Source organism: Maniola hyperantus, chromosome 27, assembly GCF_902806685.2.
Source record: "Maniola hyperantus chromosome 27, iAphHyp1.2, whole genome shotgun sequence".
Lineage (NCBI taxonomy): Eukaryota > Metazoa > Arthropoda > Insecta > Lepidoptera > Nymphalidae > Maniola > Maniola hyperantus.
In genome coordinates this window covers 5484814-5503222 of record NC_048562.1, presented here as the reverse complement: position 1 = coordinate 5503222, position 18409 = coordinate 5484814, and the positions used below count along the sequence as shown (strand labels likewise).

Below are 18409 nucleotides of genomic sequence, written 5' to 3'. Positions count from 1 at the left end.
TATTCTTATTATTACTCGCATTCAAAAACATCTGAATAGATTTTATTTGTGAGGCGGATGTTAGCAGTACGAGTATCTACTTAAGACCACCCCAGCGGAACCGGATAAAATATTGAAAATTTCTAAATTACCAGTCACAGAACAAATCCAATAATAATATTAGGTTCAATAAAATGCCGTAGTAAAATATTTTGCCAAAAAATAAAACATAAATCAGGAATGGTTAAGATTTTTTTAATACTGTATAATTTGTATTGACCTCTAAAATATTAAATTACATAAAAATAATAATAACAATAAAATAAAATTAATTAAGGTACAAGTATTGGTAACTTTTCATTGTCTGGCAAGTGACATTCTATTTCAATTTATTCGAGGAAGATGTATTATTCTAATGGCTTGACTAATAAATTAGAATATACACGCTGCGTACACACGTTCCTGTCATACATTTGACGCGTATAAGTCATTGTATACATTTGAATTTTTATATCTTACAAAAGCGGAAGAACCAGTCTACTAACCAGATTATTCATTAAAAAATTAATATTAAGAAAATTTCAATAAAATATTAATCTGGTTCATTAAAAACATCCTATGGCGCAAGCAAAAGCGGTCACGGCACATCAGCTAAGACTGAGGGCACACGATGCGTTGCGGCGCCGCACCGCAAAGATTTCACCGCATCAGCGGGCAGACGAGCGGTGCGGTGCCGCAACGTTGTTATGTCGCAGTGCCGCCGTAGCAGCGTTGGACAGTCTGTTAACGAAAACAACTGAGCGGTGCCGCTCCGGCGTCGCAACGCATTCACCCCTCCCCGCCTCGTCTCAGTGGTTGCGGCGGCGATGCGGCGTCGGAGCGCATCGTGTGACATGCCACAGATATTTCTATGTAAGACGACGCAACAACACCGCTCCGGCGCCGCACCGTCGCCGCAACGCATCGTGTGCCCCCGCTCTTACGCGCGTGGTTTTCATGATCCCGGTCATTCACTCTAGTGATACTAGAATAAATTCATTCGATTTTTTTTAATAACTTTATTACTTAGTAATGGATAGTGAACAACGGGTATATAAACCGGTTCGCTTTTATAAGACAGCTTAAAAGACGACGTGTAAATATTTATTATTTAAAAAATGCCTAGGCATATTAAACAATTGACACTGTTTCATTATGAAAAAAAAAAAATTTGTCACATACCAGATTATAGTTTCTTAAATCTTACAAGTTATAAGTATAACAAACACATAATTATTAATTTAATTAAGTAAGTAAATTAATAAAAATTACAAAATAAAATATGAATAAAGTCACCAAAAATCAAACTTTAATTTGTACTATATTCTATGCATCTACGCAGTCAGTTACTAGTTTCGCTTAGCATCTGATTGTAAGCATTATTTATTAATCTACACCAATCCAGTATATAAATATTAATAAAAATAATCGACTAATATTATTATAAAAGTGTGAATTGTATTGTATGCTTATACGTCACGAGTAAACTCGGAAACATCTGGGCTGAATGTAGCCTAAAATTTAAGTGATAAGTACATAATATTCATTTATGAGCTCATTAGACCCGAATTACAAAAACGCAGAAATTAAGTAACAATAATCGATAAAAAAACGGGGTTCGGGTCTCTTTGACTGACTTTTCGATTTCGACATTTAAAGTCTATGAAAATAAAGAAAAGGCTTATTTGATTTGAGGTAAATAGATACTTGGGGCCCATACGACCCTAATACATAAATAATATTTAGTCTCACACGGCCAGAAATAATCCAAGAAGGGTCATTGCATGCGCCCGTTAACACATTTAACATGATTGTTAAAAAAAGTCATACAACAATAAATAAATATTATAGAGTCAACTGCATGTAATGTCACTCAAGGCATCATTTCACCTAAAATTAAGTAATTTGCCCCAAATTAAGATGGTTGGGGACATTCGAAACTAATAAAATATACTTGTTATTAAACCCCGTTATTTCATTAACAAAATTTTCGGTCACACAATAATAATTCATACAATCCATCGTGTCTATACTTTTAATTACTAATCTCTGGTATCACTAACTACACCAAGTGTTATTCTGCTACTAAAATGTTACGCCACACACTTGAGCCAACCCGAGCCAATCCGAGCCAACCCGAGCCAACCTATGTGAGGCCGGCTAATCACTGCCAAGCCGGTCTATCACAGCCAATGACAGCCACTTACCGCCACTGACAGCGAATCACCGCCAACCGCAGCCAAACAGCGAATCACAGCCCACCTACCGGACGCCTTCGGTAGGGATACAGCTTTAAAAAGCCATGAGAGCTCATTTCGAGAGATATTATTGTACGTAACACGGTGTCAGCAAAAACTATGCCAGTTTGTGTTCTAAATATTAGTTAATCGGTAAATTCAGTGTAAGTAGAAATTGTGACAAGTAAATCAATGCAAATTAATAGTGATATAAATAAACAGTAATAAATACATCAGTGTAAGCAAAAACTAATGTGTTGTAAATAGCATTAAATATAAATCAGTGATTATTATTGCGATGAATGATTAATAAATAAATTGGAGCGATTATACTGCTTGCTGGTTTTTATTTAACCCACTGCTTCAAAATATAGAAAAAAGTCGTGTTTTTGAGGAACCCAAATAAATTAAATTGAGTAACTTATACGCTTGGTGGAGTTATTTATACAGATTTTAGGGGTAAATTAATAAAGCATTCCGATATTATAAGATTTTAGCGACATAAAATTTGAGATTTTGGCTCCAAATTAATTAATTGAGGTACTTGAAGACAGCAGGGGACATTTGATCCTAATTAGGAATACTGAGATCATTTGACCCGAATTAAAATTATTGATGTCATTTGAACTAAATTATACACTTGGGCTACTTTTACCGCGTATTATTATTAAGAAAATTTTCTTTCGTTCACACAATTAAAATTCATATAATCCGACGTTTTCTCCGCATCTACGAGCACGCCACTCAGGGCGCTCGGCCCGCCCGCTAGTATCTGTAGTAGTTTGGTTTGAACGGACCCACTTTGTTGAGGCCGAGGTACTTGGCCTGCTCGTCTGTCAGCTCGGTTAGGTGCGCGTCGAACGTCGGCAGGTGGAGGCTCGCTACATATTCGTCCATTTTCTTGGGTAATAAATACACGTCAGCCTGAAAAAAAAAACATCTCTGTCGGACTCCTCTGAATGCTTTGTATTGCAAATTCAGCAATTGACCATCAGAAAGTGTACAATAGTACCCATTTGAACATAATGCATACATTTTAAGTTCTCACGCGCCATTTTAACCTTTTGTGTCAACTGTCATGTCAAAAGTACGATTTTGTTGTTATTGTTTATTTTTGTTGCTTTTTGATGTGCCACAACAGCACAATTTACTTCGCCAAAGACGCGTTGTTTGCAGAAAACACAAAGGAGGTTCACCAGCTTGTCTTTATAAGTCTTCTAACTGATGCCCGCGACTTCACCCGCGTGGATTTAGGTTTTTAAAAATCCCGTGGGAACTCTTTGATTTTCCGGGATACAAAGTAGCCTATATCACTCTCCAGGTCTTTAACTATATCTATGCAAAAGACCACGTCAATCCGTGGCTCCGCTGCAGCATGATTGAAGGACAAACCAACAAACCAATAAACCAACAAACAAACACACTTTCTCATTTATAATAAGGGTACTGATTTTGGGCAATTAGTCCTTATTATAAAGGTGAACTTTTGACATGACATAGAGCTAAAATGGCGCGTGGGTTCTCATTTTGTACGTACTATACTTGACTTTGAAAACCTACATACCTTATAACGATGTTGTGGTGCATTATACAATTCTATGAGCGCGAGCGCTTGAGTGGCAGCCGTGACGGACACAACGAAGGATGGCAAGGAAGAGCAGCAGAGGTTGGCGAGACGGCCTTCCGCCAAGAGGACTATGCGTTTGCCGTTACCCCAGATTATGTGATCCACCTTGAAATAGCAAAAATACAAAGTTATTTATTTAAAGTTACGTTTGTTGTGGGCTCTTCTCAGACCTGGACGCGTTTGGAACCCTCGTAGCTTTAGTTTTTAAGTTCGCGTAAAAATTATCCAAATCCATTGGAAAACCAACAGCTTAAATTTATCTATTATAATCTTAAAGTTTTGTAACTACAAGCTAATGATAGGTTTTCACAATTATCATCTTCCAAATGCAACAACCGACTTTCAAAAAGTCTAATTTATTACCTATTTTGAATAAACCATTTGATTTGATTTCAAACATAGAATTTAGGGTCATTTGGCCATAAAGTTTTTTATTCAGGTACCAGTTAACCCTTGACAGCAATCTCACCTGGTGGTAAGTATGATGCAGTCTAAGATGGAATCGGGTTAACCTGGAAGAGGTATGGCAGTTTTTATTAAACCCATACATACCCCAGAACCCCATCTCAAAGTGAATAATGCAGCAAAAAGTTTTTTTATAAAGATAATTTATTTGACCCCAATTATAATGTCGGGGACAATGATATTTATCAGCAAAATGGGGCTATTTAATTCCAATTTTTAGGTCACTAAGCTCTAATGAAAATGAATGTATATACTTAACAATATAATTGATTATTTGGTAGCTAGCCCATATTGACATTGTTCTGAGGAGGTTATAAGTGTTCTGATTGATTTATGTATTATTTAATTTATTATTGTTACAAAATTTTATAAATAAGCAAATTTAAAAGAATAATTAAAAAATACGTAAAATAATTCTAACATAATATTGCATGCCTTAGTATATAAGGTATTTGGCTGTACTTACCACAATGTATGACTAAGAACCATTGTAAACCCAAATAAGCAATAAATAATTTGATTTGATTTGATTTGATTTGAAGTAATATTTTTATACAGAAAACTGACGTTACAATATTGGGGACATATGAAACTTATTTTTAAATTGGGGCTATTTGAATCTATTTTTTAGCTCCTACTACTGCGTATTCTTCTCTTTCTCACCTGACTCCTGACTCTCTCCCACATAAGGTCCGGCGTCCTCAGAGAGTGGACATCTATTTCTGTGTTGCTGTGGCCCATGTTACACACCACGCAGCCGTTCTTCATCCGCTCCATGTGGTCCCGTGTGACCACACCCTTATTCCCCGTCGCTGTTATCACTATGTCCACTTGTCTTATCACCTGCAATAATATAGTCACAGAATCTATATCCATACTAATCACTACCCATATTATAAATGCGAAAGTGTGTGTTGTTTGTTAGTTTATTGGTTTGTTGGTTTGTCCTTCAATCACGTCGCAACGAACCAAATAATTGACGTGTTTTTTTGCATGGGTATAATCAAAGACCTGGACAGTGACATAAGCTACTTTTTATCCCGGAAAATCAGCCAACTGCGAGTCCGGCTCGCGCACTGAGGGTTCCGTATTACAGTCGTATTTTTTCGACATTTTGCACGATAATTCAAAAACTATGATGCATAAAAATAAATAAAAATCTGTTTTAGAATGCGCAGGTGAAGCCCTTTCATATGATACCCCACTTGATATAGTAATCTTACTTCGAAAATGAAAATACTAATTATTAGTTCATGACCACAATTTAATTTTTTTGTGTGATCTAACCCTAAATTCACGGTTTTCAGATTTTTCCCCGAATGTCTGCTATAAGATCTACCTACCTGCCAAATTTCATGATTCTAGGTCAACGGGAAGTACCCTGTAGGTTTCTTGACAGACCGACAGACAGACAACAAAGTGATCCTATAAGGGTTCCGTTTTTCCTTTTGAGGTACGGAACCCTAAAAATGAACGAGTTCCCACAGAATTTATAAAAAACTGTATCCAACCCACCTCAGTTAATTTGACCACTCTAAAGCCGTCCATGGCAGCTTGTAACGCACATATTGGATCGATTTCTGTTATATATACCTGTAAGGAGAATAAAAATGCTTAAAACGTACCAAATTAAGTGAAATTAAAGTGAAATTTAAGTGAAAATAAAGTTAAAGTATGTGTGAAGAGAAAACAAATGTATAGATACAACACACCGAGGTGCTTTGAGCACTTGCCCTACATAGAAGTGAAAGAGAAGTGAAAGTAGAGTGAAAAAAATGAAAGCAAAATGAAATTAAAGTGAAAGTGGAGAAAAGTTGTCATACAAAAACGTCCGTGTTCCTAAACGCAGCTCATATGGCGAGAGGTTAAAAATTTTTAGAATGGACAGTTTGGCTGATCGTAGGTACAAACTTGACTTATGTGTGCTGCACAAAATCCTAAATGGACAGCTTTGGTGCTCGGACATTTTGGAACAATTAATAAAAATCAGGATCCCTCGCCTTGCTGCAAGATTACGTGAAAAACGTCTCTTTCACGTTCCGTATACGCGTACCTTATCATGTAGCTATTCACCCGTTCCTCGCATGCTTAAATGCTATAATGACATTTGTGTGTCAGGCGCTAGTGATGTAGATATTTTCCATGACAAACTAACCAAATTTAAAAAAAAAATTATTTGTGATCAAATTGGAGACCATTAATCGTGGATATTTTGTTAGTTATATTTTGTTAAGTAGGTATATCTATATTTTTCTTTAAATTTAAATTCCTTTACATATTTAACTATTTTATTTTTACCTACTGTTAATCTGTCAAGTTACTCTGTACGTTATTAAGTCTGTCTGTTATTAAGTTAATCTATACTTTAATCTGTTAGTCTGTAAGTTAGTGCATGTTAGTTTATAAGCAAAGTTTCACCTGTAATTGACGACCATACTGTTTATTGTATGTATTAAAATGTGCGGTCTTTTATGTATGGAAGTTGTCGGTGATAAATAAATTAAAAAAAAAAAAAAAAAAAGAAAGTGAAGTGATACTTGCAACACAACCAAGTGCTTTGAGCGCTTGACAACATCCCTTCCCCACCTCCCCATAACCGCAGACAACAGATTGCTTCCCCCGAACATTGTGTGTGTGTGTCAAATCAAGTGAAAATTAAATGGAATGCAAGTGAAAATAGAGTGAAAAGAAGTGAAAGAGAGGTGAAAATAGAGTGAAATTTAAATGAAATGAAATGAAAGTGAAGTGAAAATACAGTGAAAGTAGAGAGAAAGAGAAGTGAAAGTTAAGTGAAATTCAAATGAAAGTGGAGTGAAAGTGCAGTGATACTTACAACACCCAAGTGCTTTGAGCGCTTGGCAACACCCAAGTGCTTTGAGCGCTTGACAACACCCCTTCCCCACTCTCCCATAATCGCAGACTACAGACTGCTTCCCCCTGAACATTATGTCTGTGCTACGTTTTCCAAATCAAGTGAAATTAAATGAAAGCCAAGTGAAAATGAGGTGAAAATACAGTGAAAGTAGAGTGATAGAGAAGTGAAAGTTAAGTGAAATTGAAGTGGAGTGAAAGTGAAGTGGTACTTACAACACACCCAAGTGCTTTGAGCGCTTGACAACACCCCTTCCCCACCTCCCCGTAGCCGCAGACTACCGACTGCTTGCCCCCGAACATTATGTCTGTGCTACGCTTTAAGGCATCTATTATACTTTCCCTGGAATAAAAGAAAAACGGGCTTTATACAGCGTGTTTGATAAATCATAATAATGCTCAACCCATCGCCGGTACACTACTGAGCATGGGAATGAAAAAGGTTTAGGCCATAGTCCGCTGGCTTATTGCAATTTGGCAGACTTCACACACCTTTGAGAATATTATGGAGAACTCTCAGGCATACAGGTTTCCTCACCATGTTTTCCTTCACCGTTAAGGCAAGTGATACTTAAATACTTAAAACGCACATAATGCCGAAAAGTTAAAGGTGCCTGACCGGAATCGAACTCCCGACCCCCCAAATTAGAGGCCGACATTTTACCCACTGCCTCTATCACCGCTGATTAAAATACCAGAGCTGTAAGAACGCAGAGCTTGTCCGCTTTGCTTGGCTGGTACAGCCTGTGGACATCAGTTCTACACTATACCTGCGCAGAAGACACTCACCTACAAGAGTAAAGGTTGTCAAACTTGGTCTTGGTGACGGAATCGTTGACGTTCATGGCGGGAACGCAGAGCTTGCCCGCTTTGCTGAGCTGGTACAGCCTGTGGACACCCGTCACACTCTCCTCCACTATACCTGCGCAGAAGACAAATGTTAGCCTCTATAAAGCTCGAGGTGCAAAGTGGTGGTAGGTACCAATTACAATCCGGGTATTCTAAATATATAAAAGGAAAAGGTGACTGACTAACTGACTGATCTATCAACGCACAGCTCAAACTACTGGACGGATCGAGCTGAAATTTGGCATGCAGATAGCTATTATGACGTAGACATCCGATAAGAAAGGATTTTTGAAAATTCTACCACATATGACATAGGCCTTCCCTAGAGCGCGCCACCACACACGATCCTCTGCCTTCCTCATCCACCCACTTCCCGCTACCTTCTTAAGGTCCTCAGTCCAGCGGGTTGGAGGTCGTCCCACACTGCGCTTGCCGATACGCGGTCTCCACTCCAGAACACGTCTGCCCCAGCGGCCATCGGTTCTGCGGCAGACGTGGCCTGCCCACTGCCACTTCAGCTGGCTAATTCGTTGAGCTATGTCAGTCACTTTGGTTCTCCGACGGATTTCCTCGTTGCGGATTTTGTCCCTCAGAGAGACACCCAACATAGCACGCTGAGCGACTTTGAATTTGTGGACAAGGCCAACTGTCAGTGTCCATTCTGCCGCATCCTGTAACTAAATTATCAGCAAAACAATTTCCGTCAGCAAAACAAACCTTTGATGAGCTTGAAAGCTGCGGAGTGCTTCTTCAGCATCAGATGCGTGGCGTCACCACCGTCGTCCAGGATCATGTTGGGTTGCCAGGCGCCCGCCGCGGTGCAGCACTGGTCTATGCACCACCAGAATGCCTCCTCGCTCTCTCCTCGCCACGCGAATATAGCAAAACCTGGGGAGTGAGAGATATGGAATGATTTTTGATTGGACCTTAAAAAAAAATTGGTCAACGCGTGCAGCACTGGTCTACGCACCACCAGAATGTCTCCTCGCTCTGTCCTCGCCACGCGAATATAGCAAAACCTGGGGAGTGAGAGAGATGGAATGATTTTTGATTGGACCTTAAAAAAAATTGGTCAACGCGTGCAGCACTGGTCTATGCACCACCAGAATGCCTCCTCGCTCTCTCCTCGCCACGCGAATATAGCAAAACCTGGGGAGTGAGAGAGATGGAATGATTTTTGATTGGACCTTAAAAAAAATTGGTCAACGCGTGCAGCACTGGTCTATGCACCACCAGAATGCCTCCTCGCTCTCTCCTCGCCACGCGAATATAGCAAAACCTGGGGAGTAAGAGAGATGGAATGTGTTTTGATTGGACCTTAAAAAAATTTGGTCAACGCGTGCAGCACTGGTCTATGCACCACCAGAATGCCTCCTCGCTCTCTCCTCCCCACGCGAATATAGCAAAACCTGGAGAGTAAGAGAGATGGACTTGGAATTCAATATCAAAGTCTATGCTAGGTATTACAATATTATTTCACCAGAAACAGTTCCTGAATCTCTATGGTTTAGGAGTGCTGTACCCTGCATCATCAGGTTAGAGGAGATTGGAGTTGGAGTGAACGGCATGAAGCCGTTGCTTGATACCTAAAATATTAATTCACTAGCAGAAATTCCCGAACCCTCACGGCTTAGGAGTTCAGTACCTTGCAGCATCAGGATCGAGGAGTTAGACCCCGAAGTTCAATAATGTAGTCCATGCTTGGTACCTAAAATAATATTGCATCATCCGCAGTTCCTGAATCACTATAGTTTAGGAGTGCTGTACCCCTACATCATCAGGGTTGAGGAGTTATCGGTGTATATAAATTTAAAACAAAATACGGATTGAATTGAGAACCACCTCTTTTTCACCGCTGGACACAGGTCTCTTACAGGAGCTTCCAAGATGGACAGACGACATCAAACGAGTCTGCAGGAGCCGCTGGATGATGGCAGCGCAAGACCGTGGTGTGGGGAAGTCCCTACAAGCGACCTATGTCAGGCAGTGGACGTGTATCGGTTGATGATGAGGGGTTACCTGCATGTGCCAAAGCGGCCGCCACTTCGTTCTGCGTGCTGTAAATGTTGCACGCGGCCCAGCGCACCGTGGCGCCCAGTGCCGCGAGGGTTTCGATTAGCACCGCAGTTTGTGCGTTGATGTGTGTGCAACCTACGATCTGGAAACAGGAGAAATGTTCTGATTTAATTTTGGTACATTCTGGGTTAGATTTCTGGATGGGAGGAACTGATCTGGAGGAGAAACTGGGAGAAGAGTGAATAGGCACCTTCTAGGCAGGCAGGCTCTGCCTACTGTTTGGTGTGATTAGCAGTCAAGCACCGGAAAGCGCAGTGTTGAACCCGCTACTATGTGGACAGACTACATCAACAACCAAGTTTAAGGGGCACTGCAAGGATGTGAAATGAATTTAAAGACTAGCGCTTGGCTGCAATCAGACCTGCTTGCAAGTGATGATGCAGCCTAAGATGGAGCGCGCTTGTCCTAGAAGCTGCAGCTTTAATCTTGACTTGAGTTGACCATAATTACCTTGGCATCCTTCAGCGGCTTATCATCCTTAGCCCTGGCCCTCAGCGCCATGATGCCGGGCATCTCCTGCTCCGCTATGTTGATCTCCCGCCTGCCGAACGCATGCTGCTCCACGTTGCGAACACAGTATGGTGGGTTGGGCTGTCCAGCTGCTATGGCCTTCTCGTGAGGCTGTACACCTTCATCCTCGTCTGATGAAGACCCTGGAATGATACAGATTTCACATTTAAGTGGATTTTCAGCATCATTGGCCCTAATGACGACCTCCCTGGCACGCGCTGTTAAGCGCTGTTGTTGTATTAGTTGGAGGTCCCGAATTCGATTCCCGGCAAGGGTTTGGAATTTTATACTTTCTAAATTTCTGGTCTGGTGGGAGGCTACGGCTCCCTGCGACTTGTCTTATGACGTCCGTCCACCTAGTGGGGGGTCTTCCAACACAGCGTCTTCCAGTGCGAGGTCACCATTCCAGCACCTTGGGACCCCAACGCTTATCGGTTTTACGAACTATGTGCCTTGCCCATTATTGCCACTTCAGCTTCGCAACGCATTGAGCTATGTTGGTTACTCTACTTTTCCTACGGATCTCCTCATTTCTGATTTGGTCACGTAGAGAAACTCCGCACATAGCTCTCTCCATCGCCCGCTGAGTGACTCTGAGCTTTCTTATGAGGCCCATAGTTAGCGACCATGTCTCGAAACCATATGTCATCACTGGCAACACGCACTGTTCGAAGACTTTGGTCTTCAAGCACTGAGGAATTTTGGACAAGAAGACATCTCGAAGCTTCCTGAACGCTGCCCAACCGCAAGGGCAAGTGTTAATTAGTGCAAGTGTTAGTGTTTGTGGAGAAGTGTTAGCAGTTAGCACGTAACAGTATATCGGTTGGTCGTCTGTTATCGGCGTACTTACAGAAATCGCTCCTGCCAGACACAACGGAGTGCCGCTTCTTCAATGCCGCGGCAGTTTCTTCTATGATCGTCTCTTCCATTGGCATTTTCAGTATACCAGTAGACGGCATTTAGACTTTTTGTTTTTTGGATATAAGTATATTGCGTACTTAGTTATTTGTTTTTAGTTTTTGATTAATATTATCTTTATCTATATCTATACTACTAGCTGATCCCCGCGGCTTCGCCCGCGTAGATTTAGGTTTTTAAAGATCCCGTATAGCCTATGTCACTCAGGATAATGTAGCTTTCTACTGGTGAAAGAATTTTTAAAATCGGTTCAGTAGTTCTAAAGATTACCCCCTACAAACAAACTTAACGACATTACCTCTTTATATAATACAACGGGCCGTGCAGCAGAAATCGTAATATTTTAATTTCGCCATAACTTCAAAACCAAACGTCCAATTTTAATCATTCAAAGACCAAATATTATCTCCATAAACTGTTCTTAGTGATGAAATCATTTATTTTGATAAGGATTAATAGCATGAGTAAAATAAACGCGTTTAAATGTAGTCCAAAAAAAATTCAAGATTTTTAAATAAAAAAATGGTTGCTGTGCCTCACTCGACATAGATGGGTATAGTGTGTCGCGGACTTTTTTGTAGATATTTATAAGATCTACAATTAATTAGAACATTTTATGGTTCTATCTTTTATAGTTTAGGCAGCGTACGCAAAATAAGTAACTTTTCTGGTTGATTTTTTACACCTTGTGTCCGAAAAACCCAAATATCTTACGGAACCCTATTTTTTTCCAAAATAAAATATAGCCTATGTTACTCGTGGATAATGTAGCTTTCGAATGGTGAAAGAATTTTTAAAATCGGTCCAGTAGTTTTTGAGCCTATTCAGTACAAACAAACAAACAAACAAACAAACAAACAAACAAACAAACAAACAAACAAACAAACAAACAAAGTTTTCCTCTTTATAATATTAGTGTAGATTAGTGTAGATGACCCGCCCCGGCTTCGCTCGGGTGGAATTTTCGAACCGCGTCATTTACGGGAGCCGCGCGGGTACCTTACTCATAGATCTAAACTCCCCTCCCGCACGCGCACCCCCGCCTTGGTGACGCCCACTTCGCAACGGGCCGTGCAGCAGAAATCGTAATATTTTAATTTCGCCATAACTTCAAAACCAAACGTCCAATTTTAATCATTCAAAGACCAAATATTATCTCCATAAACTGTTCTTAGTGATGAAATCATTTATTTTGATAAGGATTAATAGCATGAGTAAAATAAACGCGTTTAAATGTAGTCCAAAAAAAAATTCAAGATTTTTAAATAAAAAAATGGTTGCTGTGCCTCACTCGACATAGATGGGTATAGTGTGTCGCGGACTTTTTTGAAGATATTTATAAGATCTACAATTAATTAGAACATTTTATGGTTCTATCTTTTATAGTTTAGGCAGCGTACGCAAAATAAGTAACTTTTCTGGTTGATTTTTTACACCTTGTGTCCGAAAAACCCAAATATCTTACGGAACCCTATTTTTTTCCAAAATAAAATATAGCCTATGTTACTCGTGGATAATGTAGCTTTCGAATGGTGAAAGAATTTTTAAAATCGGTCCAGTAGTTTTTGAGCCTATTCAGTACAACCAAACAAACAAACAAACAAACAAACAAACAAACAAACAAACAAACAAACAAAGTTTTCCTCTTTATAATATTAGTGTAGATTACATAAAGAGGTAATGTCGTTAAGTTTGTTTGTAGGGGGTAATCTTTGGAACTACTGAACCGATTTTAAAAATTCTTTCACCAGTAGAAAGCTACATTACTCCTGAGTGACATAGGCTATACGGGATCTTTAAAAACCTAAATCAACGCGGGCCAAGCCGCGGGGATCAGCTAGTACATATATAAAATTCAAAGTCCTGACTGACTGACTGACTTGTATATCAACGCACAACCTAACAAACTGATCCTAGACAAGCACGCTCCATCTTAGGCTCCATCGTCACTTGTCAACAGGTCTGATTGCAGCTAAGCGCTAACTTATGAATTTTGAAAAAACAGTTCCTTAAGGCCACCGAGGCCGTGAGTCAGTCAGTCAGTATAAATAAACATTGGGACGTAACAGGGCAGCATTTTACAAACAAATTAATATTAATACACGTCAAGTAAATTATCCAGTAAATATTCAACGTAACAGATGCATTTCCTGGCTCAGTTATTTTGGCACACATTCCATGATCTTTAAGTTCAACTGTGCGTTAAATTTACTATACCTAACAAGCGAGGAAATACACAGGTTCGATTCCTAACTACACAAAATTAGTTATTTATGCAACTGTTGTATAATAAAAGGGGTACTAAAACACAAATGTGGGTTTACACACATAGGGCGTTTGTGCACTCATCCGTATTCGGTTCGTATCCGTGATTCCTCGAAGTGCCCGGCATACAACGTACATTCGATTCCTATTTTTTTTCACGGATCCGTAAAATTACAGATGAGAGCACAAACGCCCATATTAGGATATAATAAAAGGAAAAGCTGACTGACTGACTGATTACACTGACAAGTCTCCTCTCAGAATGAAGGGTTTGGTCTACCACGCTGGCCAATTGGGATTGGCAGACTTCACACATCTTTGAAAATATTATTATGGAGAACTCTCAGGCATGTTAGTTTTTCTCACGATTTCCTTCACCGTTAAACAAGTGAAATTTAATTGTTTAAAACTCACATAGCGCCGAAGTTACAGATGACTTTTTTTAACGCTGGAAAATGCGTTGTAACATCCCCCGGAAGCCAGCCAGGCAGCCGGCCAGCCAGGGAAGGTATGTGGGACTCGCCGGCCGAGAGGCGACCGGAGTACCCACTAAAACCCAGCGGCGCTCCTGCAAGTCGCCTGGCGACTGGGTCACGGGAACACCGAAGCAATCAACCGCGACCCAGCCAACGACGTCCTCTACCAGGGACGCACTCACGGGGTTCCCCACCGCACGTCCCACGCGATCCCGCGCACTTCGCCCGCGTCCCATCCTTCGCCTCGTCCACTGTGCCCTCTGCTAGTCAGAGGGACACGCGGAGAAACCTCCGCCCTGCCAGGTCATTAGCCAGAGCCAACAATATCCCCGAAGAGAGATTATTAGTCATGTTACCGGGGTGCACCGGCCCGAATACTGTTCTTCCCCTCGGACGCATCCAAAAGGGACGAGCAGTGAAGTTAGAGACGCCTGGGAGCGAACCCCAAACCTCACGAGTAGGAGCTCAACGTCTTAACCACCAGACTATCACCGCTATTTGGTACAAATCCACAGGTTCTAAAGACGCAGCCATTGGGTGTATCTCCTTTATAAACTTTGTACAATACCGCATTTATATTTAACTGGTGATACCTTTATCAAATAACATGGCCTAGAAATGTCATACACTTGAACGTTGGAAAAGTGTTATGCAACACTAATCATTCTTCATACTTAATACTTATCCATACTTCAGAGAGTGACATAGGCTACTTTTTATCCCGGAAAATCAAAGAGTTCCCACAAACCTAAATCCATGCGTACGAAAGAAAACGAAAGAACGCGTACGAAAGTGTGTTTGTTTGTCAGAGCAATGGATCGGCATATCTTTTGGGCATGGATATAGTTAAGAACCTGGAGAGTGACTCAGGCTACTTTTTATCCCGGAAAATAAGAAAGACTCCAGAGGATTTCAAAAGTGTAAAAGTCGCAGACATCAGATAGTAAATATAATATTATGCAGGTTTCCTTTCACCGTTAAAGCAATATATACGATACTAGCTGATCCGCCCCGGCTTCGCTCGGGTGGAATTTAGAAAATCGAGGTGGGGGTTGAATTTCCAAAAATCCTGGAACACGTATTTCTTCATTTGTGACCGACAACCCAAATACCAATTTTCATGCAAATAACTTGAAAAAATGACAGACTTTCATACAAACTTTCATCCCCTATTTAACCCACTTAGGGGTGAAATTCCGAAAATACTTTCTTAGTGGATACCCCTACTCTTTACAAAGAATACACTCTCAAAATTTCTAGGACCAGCGGTTTAGACTGTGCGTTGATAATATATAAGTCAGTCAGTCAGTCAGGACTATAAATTTTATATAGGTATAAAAAGATAAAGATTTAATCGTTCGGACTATATTCAGACTATGCGCTAAATCGCACATTGGCCTAGACCAGTAGGGCGATTGTCTAAAACCTGCATCAATCATTATTACAATCTCAATTATTCTGATTGGCTGAATTTGTGCGATTCTTGTTGCAACAATGCATTGTAGCCAATAGTGAGCGAGCGTTAACCAATCAGAGATGATTGCGATCGTGACATTGTAGCTGTCAAACAACCGCGGTAGGGCCACTGGGCGCGTTAGGAACCCTCGTAGCTTTAGTTTTTAAGTTCGCGTAAAAATTATCATGATTATATCATCTTACAAATGCAACAACCGACTTTCAAAAAGTGTAATTATTACCTATTTTGAATAAACCATTTGATTTGATTTGATTTGATTTGAATAGTTAGAGGTGCGTGCCCGGTATCGAATCTCCAATCCCCTGAACGGAGGCTGATGTATTAACCAGTTGGCTACCACCACTTATTAGTAAAAACTTCAGCTAGTATTGAAAAACGGTTAAAAGCTATAGCATAACACCGTCCGTCCGTCCGTCAACAGACAAACACAGTTGACTGCACCCGTAGACACTGCACATAGCTCTGTTCAGCGATATATGCACTTATTCAGGCTAAACAAATTGAATTCTAGTGCTAGCTTTCTAATTCACCTAATCTATATATATATATATATATAAGGAAAGGTGACTGACTGACTGACTGACTGACTGACTGACTGATCTATCAGCGCACAACTCAAACTACTGGACGGATCGGGCTGAAATTTGGCATGCAGATAGCTATTATGACGTAGACATCCACTAAGAAAGGATTTTTGAAAATTCCACCCCTAAGGGTTGAAATAGAGGTTTGAAATTTGTGTAGTCAACGCGAACGAAGTCGCAAGCATAAGCTAGTGATTTTATAATACTTATTTTAGCGGTTAGCCATACTAATCCATACTAATATTACATAATCTTCCTACCTTGTGTCCCTTATAGAATATGAAACCATCCAACCGGTTTCATTAGAAAGGCAACAATGCAAAGGTGGCTTTAAAGTTTTTTGTTTTCATATTTATTTTGAGTAGATATACTAAATATGCCTATGTATTTAATAATGGAAATATTATAGGTATAGATTTTTAGTAAATCTAAATATATAAAAGAAATTTTATTTTATTTTTTTTAAAAGGTGACTGACCGATCTATCAACGCACAGCTCAAACTACTGATCTACGGGACTGAAATTTGGCATGCAGATAGCTATTATGACGTAGGCATCCGCTAAGAAAGGATTTTTGAAAATTCAACCCCTAAGGGGGTGAAATATTGGTTTGAAATTTGTGTAGTCCACGCGGACGAAGTCGCGAGCATAAGCTAATACTAAATAAATCAAGAAATAGGTAGGTTAACTAATGCGAATCAAATCACGACTCTAACAAAGGTGAAGTGTGTCTAATTGTCTTTCGATTCGCAGTTATATCCGAAACTAATTCGGTTAGTGTATGGAATTTTGTTTTTTTTTTAAACTCTCTTATTTATGTAAAACTAGGTGATGCTCCCGACTTCGTACCCATATACTACACAAATTTCAAACCCCTATTTTAACTCCTTAAGTTCCTACTGAATTTTCAAAAATCCTTTCTTAGCGGATGTCTACGTCATACCAAATCTAATCTGCGTGCCAAATTGGGGAGGTCCCGGGTTCGATTCCTGGCACGGGTTTGGAATTTTATAATTTCTAAATTTCTGGTCTGGTCTGGTGGGAGGCTTCGGCCGTGGCTAGTTACCACCCTACCGGCAAAGCCGTGCCGCCAAGCGATTGAGCGTTCCGGTACGATGCCGTGTAGAAACCAAAGGGGTACGGGTTTAATAAAAACTGTCATACCAAATCTAATCTGCGTGCCAAATTGGGGAGGTCCCGGGTTCGATTCCTGGCAGGGGTTTCGAATTTTATAATTTCTAAATTTCTGGTCTGGTCTGGTGGGCTTCGGCCGTGGCTAGTTACCACCCTACCGGCAAAGCCGTGCCGCCAAGCGATTTAGCGTTCCGGTACGATGCCGTGTAGAAACCAAAGGGGTACGGGTTTAATAAAAACTGCCATACCCCTTCCAGGTTAGCCCGCTATCATCTTAGACTGCATCATCACTTACCATCAGGTGAGATTGCAGTCAAGGGCTAACTTGTATCTGAATTTTAAAAAAAAAATGCGAAAGTGTGTCTGTCTGTCTGTCTGCTAGCTTTTCGCGGCTCAACCGTTCAACCGATTTTGACGAAATTTGGTACAGAGGTAGCTTGCATCCCGAGGAAGGGCATAGGCTACTTTTTATCCCCGAAAATTAAAGAGTTCCCACGGGATTTTAAAAGTTTTTGATAATCTCGTGGGTATCCTTTTTTTCGGGCTAAAAACTAGCCTATCCGACTCATATTCACATTTACAATATTGTTTAGCATGGATTAGTCTTAATCGTGTAATCCAGGCAGTAAGCACCTCACGCCAACAGCTGAAGTGCCGGCGATAAATCAATACCACATCGCTACTACGTCACTAGTGTACAGGACAGACTGGACTGCGGTAAAAAACAAATTGTAAATACAAAAGTGTGTTTATTTGTTCTTCAATCACGCCGCAACGAAACAACGGATTAGCGTGATTTTTGCATGCGCGTAATTAAAGAACTGGAGAGTGACATAGGCTACTTTTTAGGGTTCCGTACCTCAAAAGGAAAAACGGAACCATTATAGGATGACTTTGTTGT

General features: G+C 40.3%; 1 protein-coding gene across 3 annotated transcripts in view; it reads right to left on the bottom strand.

Moving 5' to 3' along the window:
• Positions 1-922: 922 nt before the first annotated feature.
• AhcyL1 (Adenosylhomocysteinase like 1) overlaps positions 923-18409 on the bottom strand; it is a 36128-nt gene continuing 18641 nt past the window's right edge. For 2 of the 3 annotated variants that reach the window (XM_069507963.1, XM_069507965.1), the window contains exons 2-11: positions 11504-11703; positions 10594-10796; positions 10087-10225; positions 8785-8955; positions 8008-8140; positions 7435-7561; positions 5863-5940; positions 5011-5190; positions 3820-3987; positions 923-3179 (exon numbers count right to left, since the gene is read on the bottom strand). In XM_069507963.1, the coding sequence (XP_069364064.1) occupies positions 3021-3179; positions 3820-3987; positions 5011-5190; positions 5863-5940; positions 7435-7561; positions 8008-8140; positions 8785-8955; positions 10087-10225; positions 10594-10796; positions 11504-11612 (1467 nt within the window). In that variant the 5' untranslated portion in view covers positions 11613-11703 and the 3' untranslated portion in view covers positions 923-3020. The remainder of the gene's footprint in view (positions 3180-3819; positions 3988-5010; positions 5191-5862; positions 5941-7434; positions 7562-8007; positions 8141-8784; positions 8956-10086; positions 10226-10593; positions 10797-11503; positions 11704-18409) is intronic. The other variant, XM_034982709.2, reaches the window with a different exon arrangement.